General features: G+C 37.4%; 1 protein-coding gene across 1 annotated transcript in view; it reads left to right on the forward strand.

Annotated features, from left to right (window-relative positions):
* Positions 1–5466: 5466 nt before the first annotated feature.
* utp3 (UTP3 small subunit processome component) overlaps positions 5467–8503 on the forward strand; it is a 9593-nt gene continuing 6556 nt past the window's right edge. Inside the window, exons 1-7 of the mRNA XM_024269531.2 lie at positions 5467–5673; positions 5838–5925; positions 6361–6417; positions 7166–7222; positions 7294–7402; positions 7466–7534; positions 7614–7735. Of these exons, the coding sequence (XP_024125299.1) occupies positions 5657–5673; positions 5838–5925; positions 6361–6417; positions 7166–7222; positions 7294–7402; positions 7466–7534; positions 7614–7735 (519 nt within the window). The 5' untranslated portion in view covers positions 5467–5656. The remainder of the gene's footprint in view (positions 5674–5837; positions 5926–6360; positions 6418–7165; positions 7223–7293; positions 7403–7465; positions 7535–7613; positions 7736–8503) is intronic.

The raw sequence follows: 8503 nt of genomic DNA on the forward strand, positions 1-8503 counted from the left end.
TTGCTGGTGTTGTGTCGGGTCCTTGCTGGTGTCGCGTCCTTACTGGTGTCGAGTCCTTGCTGGTGTCACGTCCTTGCTCGAGTCACATCCTGTCCTTGCTGGTGTTGTGTCGCGTCCTTGCTGGTGTCAATGTCCTTGCTCGTGTCGCGTCTCGTACTTGCTTGTGTTCCGTCGCATCCTTGCTCGCGTTGCGTCCTTGCTGGTGTCAAGTTCTTGCTGGTGTCGCACTGCGTGCTTGCTTGTGTTACATCGCGTCCTTGCTGATGTTGCGTCGTGTCCTTGCTTGTGTCGTGTCGAGTCTTTGCTCCTGTCGCCTCGCCTCTTTGTTTGTGTTGCCTCGCGTCTTTGCTTGTGTCGCACCGCGTCCTTGCTTGTGTTACATCGCGTCCTTGCTGATGTTGCGTCGTGTCCTTGCTTGTGTCGTGTCGAGTCTTTGCTCCTGTCGCCTCGGGTCTTTGCTTGTGTTGCCTCGCGTCTTTGCTTGTGTCGCCTCGTGTCCTTGCTGGCGCCTTGCTGGTGCCTTGCTGGCGTTGCATCCTTGCTGGTGTTGCGTCCTTGCTGGCGTTGTGTCCTTGCTGGCCCCTTGCTGGCGCCTTGCTGGCATCGTGACATTGCTAGGGTGCCTCGTCGCGTCCTTGCTGGTGTTGCGTCGCGTCCTTGCTGGTGTTGCGTCCTGTCCTTGCTGGTGTCGCGTTCTTGCTGGTGTTGCGTCGCGCCCTTGCTGGCGTCGCGTCCTTGCTGGTGTTGCGTCGTGTCCTTGATGGTGTCGTGTCCTTGCTGGTATCGCGTCCTGTTCTTGCTGGCGTTGCGTCCTTGCTCGAGTCACATCCTGTCCATGCTGGTGTTTCGTTGCGTCCCTGCTTGTGTTGCGTCGGGTCCTTGCTGGTGTTGCGTCGCGTCTTTGCTGGTGTTGTGTACTTGCTCGAGTCACATCCTGTCCTTGCTGGTGTCGCGTCGCATCCTTGCTTGTGTTGCGTCGCGTCCTTGCTTGTGTTGCGGTGTGTCCTTGCTTGTGTTGCGTTGCGTCCTTGCTGGCGTCACGTCTTTGCTGGCGTCGTGTCCTTGCTTGAGTCACATCCTGTCCTTGCTGGTGTCGCGTCGCGTCCTTGCTTGTGTTGCGTCGCATCCTTGCTTGCGTCGCACCCTTGCTGGTGTTGCGTCGCGTCCTCGCTTGTGTTGCGTCGTGTCCTTGCTGGTGTTGCGTCACGTTGTTTCTGGTGTCATGTCTTTGCTGGTGTCGCGTCATGTCCTTCCTTGTGTTGCGTCGCATCCTTGCTCACGTTGCGTCCTTGTTGGTGTTGCGTCCCGTCGTTGCTTGTGTTGCGTCGCGTCCTTGTTAGTGTTGCGTCCTTGCTAGTGTCGCGTTGTGTCCTTGCTGGTGTCACGTCCTTGCTGATGTCACGTCCTTGCTGGTGTCACGTCGCGTCCTTGCCTGTGTTACGTCATGTCCTTGCTTGTGTCGCATCGCGTCGTGACTTGTGTCGTGTTGTGTAATGGCTCGTGTCCTGTCGTGTCCTGGTTCGTGTCTTGTCTTGTCCTGGCTCGTGTCGTGTTGTTTTCTGGCTTGTTTACTGAGCCTTATTAGGTTGCTTAAGTGTGGCTTTTGCATATTAAACTCCTTGGTCTCTGCCACAAATATGTTTGTAATTCTTTCCTGCATCTCGGTTTCCTCCCACTTGCCTAACCGTGAAAACAAGTTAACAACATTTCCTGTTATTTCAGTATCTGACTCTGTTTCAAAGTTAATAGCAGCGAGCACCAAATTTTGCACTGTGGTTTCATTTTACCATTACAGTCCTCACCTGTGGAACAGCCTAACAGAGAGTCTTAGGGCTCCAGAGCTCTTTAAGAAGAGGTTCAAGACCCACCTTTTTAACTTAGCGTTTAGATAATCTCATCTGGTTATTTATTATAAAAATTATTAATCTATTTTTATGTATTTATTTTAATTCACTTTTGCTTTCATATATTAATATAAATTTTATGTATTTATTTTTAACTTTCTTTTTAATCATGATTTTAGCCTCAGTGTTTCCTGTGGGGATCTTTATTACCACGGCTTTCTGCCTTGATCTTTGTTCGCTGAGGCGCTCGCTCTTGCTGGGGCAGCTGGGGTCCAGCATTGCGGCCTCACGGCTGTGATTTAATTTGATTTCAACATTAAAATAAAAGAAACCTAGAGCACCAAATGCTGCAGCAGCTACACGTCTCCATGTAGAACAAACGTTCCTCCAGTAGCTTTCAGAAGAACTACAGTGAGCCGGATTCCTGGGTAAAAATGTGGAGTTTCAAGTTCTTAATGCCGCAGGTCAATCATGAGTCTGCTTTGTGGATGAGAATTATGATTCCGCTTTACTGACTGCAGAGAAGATTATCTCATTTAAAAGCTTCCGAGAACTGTTTCTTTGCCTGATCACATTCTTAGGTAATTAACAATAAAGACACTTTGGAAACTGAAACATCCGGACTAGAAAAAGCATGCATTTGTCACAACTAACGGCTTCATTCCAAAATGTATACCTGCTATTGTGTGAATGAAGTCAATCTGGATTTTTGAAACCTGCAACACAATTGGATACGTCTCATTTCTGGTAAAAGGAGAACAGTCAGCAGAGTCTGCTGCACCTCTGGAACACAATGAAATAGAATAGAACTGAATTTGTCAAAAGCAGCTTTTACTCAACGTACCAGTTACTGAAGAATTAGGCTGCAGTTAGTTAACTTTGAGAAGCATAAAAGCTGCAGAATGTGTCAAAATTAACCGTTTTAAATCTATCAGAATGTAAAGATGGATAAAAGAGAATTTTCTTAGTCTATAAGTTACAGGATATAATTCTGATACAACAGCTGATCGTTTTTTTTTAATAAATTGTTCTCAGTAAAAGGAAAAAAATTTAGGAAATATGTGACATCAGGCAACAAAGCATAAGAAACTGTTAACACATTTTTAAAGTGCCTGTTTACTCAAGTGTACAACATTGTGTTCACTTTGATTCAGAAACACTATCAAGGACAAATCTGGCGCAAACAAAAAATATTTTTTAGTTCAACGACGTATGATCAATTCTGAATGTGTGATTAACTGTAAAGATGTCCTTCCTCTGAGAAATCCTCTAAAAGCTTTAAAGTCCCACTCCGGTCATCTTTGATCTCTTGTAAAAGCGTTCCTACTGGTCTTTTAATTATTAATATACCGTTTTCAGCCCCCCAAAAACTTTCATTTTCTAGGACATTTCTAGGACAGTTTCTAATATTTTACTTTCTATGTACATGTAAAAATTCAAAATAAAAACCTTTACCAAAACATGTAAAGAATTTGTTGGTAGTAGAGGACATCCCGTGATATTCATTGTCATAACAGTAAAGCATGTGTTTAATCAAAATTAGGCTAAACAAAATTTGATTTTTCTTTATATTTCTACTAAAATACAATAAAATCTCTTGTTAAATGAGTTTCGTCGCTGAAGCAGCTCTTCTTGAAGTACTGAGAGTTTCAAAGGACAAAGCAACGATGTCTCCTCAGTGTCCCATTTCTTCTTATCTAACTTTTTTTTTGCCTCAACTCACTCCTGAACTTCTTCATTCCATCACCAAGTCCCTGGATGCGAGGAGTCCTGTCTGACAACATTTCATTTATCAAACACAAACAATGAAGACATCACTGCAAACTCCATACTTTAACAGTTTCACCGTGTTATACTTTCAAGCTTAAACCACAAAAAGCTGCCCAATTTTTGGGGATTAAACTTGTGAATTTGTTACTTCTCACCTTCAAGTTAACAAATTAACAGTTAATAAACTTCAAGTTTCTAATGGCCCACCCACTTCAGAATGCAAAGAGACTCGCATTGCAGCCAACTTATGACAGAAAGACAGCAAATTGAAGAGCTCCATGTCAGGAAACAATTTGAACAAAAATGAAGAGAATAAAAAATAAAAATTTAAATGCAGATTTGTCTGGGATTAAAGAAAGAAGCGCTCATAAAAGCAAGTACTTGTAGACATTAGCTTTATGTGGAGAGCTCCATCAAAATCTGTCTTGTGATCCTACTTGCTTCTTGAAACAACTAAAAGACATAATATAATATTTTTTATTGCTTTATAAAATAATTTATGCTCCTGTCTTCTTAAATATGCTTTGACACTCACAAAGCTGCAGACACAGACAATGCAAACACAGCAACTGATAAAAGCATTAATGTAAATCCAAATTATATACGGAAAATTGCAATTTTTGTGTCAGAATATTAAAAAAATAACTATATATACAAACATATGAATGTAAATTCAATCATTACTAATAATGAATAAGTCTACCAAAAAATGCACATAGGCTCCATATGGACTCTATTGGAGTTCCAATTTATTCATACAATAGATCATATCAAAATGATACATATAAACATAAAATATTTTAGCAGGTGAAGATTACAGTGAACGATAGTTTAAAATGTAAAAACCAAAAAATTTTCTATTTAATATTTGAGCACAAATTTGTTTGTTTCCAGAGACTCAGAGAAACATGTGGTTCCTTTATCTCGCCATTGTGGCTCTTTGACTTTAAAGATGATTTGATATTAATATAATTATTAAATATTAGCAACTATTATAATAATAATAACAATTTGAATAAATAATAGGTTTATAGTTTGGGTTCATTTGTTAAGTAAGTTTTGTGATAGTTTATTATTAGAGAAAGCTCAAATCACAGTTCAGAGGCCAAGTTATAAAAGTTTACATTGTTTTTACATGTGTGTATATATATATATATATATATATATATATATATATATATATATATATATATATATATATATAACAATTGGATGTCACTCCAGTATTGTCATGTTTAAATGTCAGAGAAAATAGAGGACGGCACACCTATGTTTAAAATGACTTCCTTGCATTTTTAAGTTCAAGTTAATCTGTTATAGCAGGAGGATTTACTTATTTATTTACTACGTCAAAGTTGTTTTTTTTAACTTTCATAATTCAGCAACAAAGTGGATGTATCATGGGAAAGTGAAATGTGTACAAATTAAAAAAACACACATGCACAAATTAAAAATATATAACATGAGAAAAAAGGAACATCAGTCCAATAACCTTCGGGGTTCAATAAATCTTAAAATTTCTAAAATCAAATTAGTTTGAATTGCCTTTATGTTTTGAAGTCGATTGATTTCATTCAAAAAATGTTGACCACTTGGCTTTATGAATATAGAATTTACCAATTATAAAAACAACTGTGTTATAAAACTAAAATCTTTGTCTACTTTTTCAGTGAAGTAACTCAGAATCATTTCTTAATCCCAAACTTTTACAGTTTCCTTAGTTATATTATCAATAGAATTCCCAACTTCCATCCAAAACACTTTTGATGATAAATTGTTTTCTCTTGAGTCCCACAGAATGTAGCAGGTTGGTGTCAAAGTTGTTCATTTATGACCCTAATCCGCTTCCGTACCCCCCAAAATTCCACTCCCGTCCAGTAGATGGCGGTAGCAACTTTACTCGACCCGAAGAAGAACTGGTTTCTGAAACACATGGTGACCATGATCACCTGTGATCGTTTCTACATCTTCAGTCGAGTAAATTGAATATTTTTCTACTTTATTTTTCGTTTTTTAGCAGCCAACATCAATTATTTACCGTCATGGTGCGAGCAAAACGGTGAGTTGGTCATACAGTCTTTGCTAGCTCGCGTGTTTTCTCTCCGAGTTTAACTGTATTTATTTTCTCAAATGAAACGAGCACATAAAATATCCGTTTCATTAAGTCCAGGAAAAATTTTAGCTTTATAGACAAATAGAAAATGAATGTATTTTATTTTGTAGTAATATAAAAGTGCCGAAGCCCAGGAAGACCGAACAGTATGATGAAGATGACCCCAGAGCATACAGTAATATGCCAGTCCCTGATAAGGTAAAGAAACATTTGACTTTACATTAATATCATCTTTATTTAAAGCCAAATTACAGCTTTTTGGGGGTTTACCTCCAAATTCTGATCATTTTCTGTTTTTTTTCTAAGATTTTATATTGTTCCTTTGATCATATATAAACAATAATCTAATATATTTCGTTTAATGACATATTTTACCCTATTCTTAGAAGATCTGATTAACATAGCTATAATCTATGCAACAATCTTTTTCTTTTTGCATCATTTTATCTGATTTAATATTTATTATTTACATCTAAAATTCTCACATTTTGGTGAGAATGAAAAAAAGTCTTCAGATACTTTATTATGACACCTCCATCATGGTTAATTCTAACAACATGAGAGCAGAAATAAGTGTATTTAAATCATCATTTGTTACACAAAACAACACAACTGTTGTCATTTCTTTTACAGACTTCCTCCGAGTTCACAAAAGACAAGATCGACAAGTTTCATGATGAGAAGATCGCCGTAAGTTCTCATTTTAGTACCAAGAAGAGAAAATACTCCATGGAAAAATAGGACACTTATTTCCATTTATATATTGTTACTTATATGATAAAAATAAAGAACTTTTGTTTTTTAGCATAAATAAAACAAACAAAGAGAGTATAACCCTTTTTTCTAAATATGAAATAGTTTACAACTTTTGTTACAGATTGATACGAACCCCTTTCAAAATAAAAGACTCCCTATATTATGTAGGATCATCTCAATGCAGCAAATGTAGTAGTAGATAGTGTAATCTTAGCATTGGAAAAAGTATAACATTTATTTTACTATTTGTGGTGCATCACAGACAGAAATTTGTAAATCTCACTAACCAAAAATTTAATTGCAGCTGATCAGATGATCTTTACTTTATTTCTTTTTAATCCATACAATGCACTTATGACGCACCGGATCCGGCCCTCCTCCACATTTTCTCCCCAAACACTATCATATAAAACATATATGTATATATTTTTTTTTTCCTCAATCTGGCCGATCAAGACCCACATAGAATGTGACTTTTTACTCCAACCTTCTGCAGTTTAAACTACGGTGAGAGAAGATAGAATATTTGTTGGTTTAATTTTTTAAATGTTTTAGTATATTATTTTTCCGTGAAGATTGTTTAAGTTTAGGCTGTGATTGTTACACTTTTTCTGTTAGCCTACAAACAGTTACGTTTGGGGACCCCTGGTCTAAACCGTCTGTCTCCCGCTCTTTGCTGCAGAACCTTCTGGCCCGTGGCGTCCAGATGGAGAGTGACGAAGATGACCTGGACGATGAGGTATGAGCCTTCGTTTGGATTACACTTTAGGCAGCAGAGTTCTAGTGAAATCCAACATGTGATTTCTAAAGGAGGAGGTCATGGCCCTGGATGAGTCAGAGTCTGAAGAGGAAGAGGAGGAGGAGAATGAAGGAGAGGAGACGGATATGGAGAGTGATTTAGACGGGAAAAAGGATGAAGGTACGTTTTTATTAATTGTTTGACCTTGTTAGCTTCACCTTTTTAACTTCTTATCTTGTTTAGATCTTCCTAATGAACTGGCGTGGGGCACCAAGAAGAGAATGTTCTACGACTCGGATTACGTCGTCAGCAGTAAGTCTCGTCTTCTTATCAATTTTATTTAGTTTTTTTTAATCATTTTATCGAGTAAGACTTCAATATAACTTTTCAGAAGGAAAATCTAATGAAGAATTGGAGGCCGAAGAGCGGGAGGAAGAGGAGGAGGCTATCAGCATCCAGAAACGTTTAGCTGCAAATCTGAGCGAAGAGGATTATGATCTCAACTTTTTTCAGGTGCTTCCAACTTCATGTCGAAAGATGCATTTTGATGTGACATTAAAAAAAAAAAAATCTAATTGTCTTATATTAGGGCTGTGAACATTAATGCATTAACTCATGCGATTAATCAAAAATAATTAAACCGTTATTATATATTAACACAAATTAATCAAATAAACAGTCTTTAGCTTCAACTTGGCGGTTCAGACTTCCACGGCGTGCGTTAAAACATTATTATCCCGCATACACCATAGTCACTTATAAAATAAGTAAATATTCAATCGGTTTTTACTTCTTTATTCTTGCTATTTTTGTGGTTTAGATCACTTTTCACAAAAAACTGACTATTTGCCATATTGTACAAACAAATTTTACCTGGTAAAACATTGCGATTAATCGTGATTAATCCCAACACAAAAGTGCGATTAATCCGATTTTTTTTTTTTAATTGATTGACAGCAATAACTAAAAATAATGTTCTAAATGTAGAGTTTAATGTGTGATTTCATATTGTGATTATTCACAGATAATTAGTTGTTGGCAAATACTGAGACAAAAAAAATTATAGCGTTTAATCGTGATTAATTTTCTCCAGGTTTGCGATTAATTAGTTAATTTTTTTAATCGATTTCCAGCCCTATTTTATGTATTTTGCTTCTGACCAGCCAGATATTTTTTAAACATTTCTTTCACGTTTTAATATTTACAGCAGAGTTTTGTATTTTCCCTCCATGTTTTCATAATGATTTGTCATTTGTGTTTCTTTTTTTTTTGTAACTTTTT

The sequence above is a fragment of the Oryzias melastigma genome, linkage group LG5 (genome assembly GCF_002922805.2).
Source record: "Oryzias melastigma strain HK-1 linkage group LG5, ASM292280v2, whole genome shotgun sequence".
Classification (NCBI taxonomy): domain Eukaryota; kingdom Metazoa; phylum Chordata; class Actinopteri; order Beloniformes; family Adrianichthyidae; genus Oryzias; species Oryzias melastigma.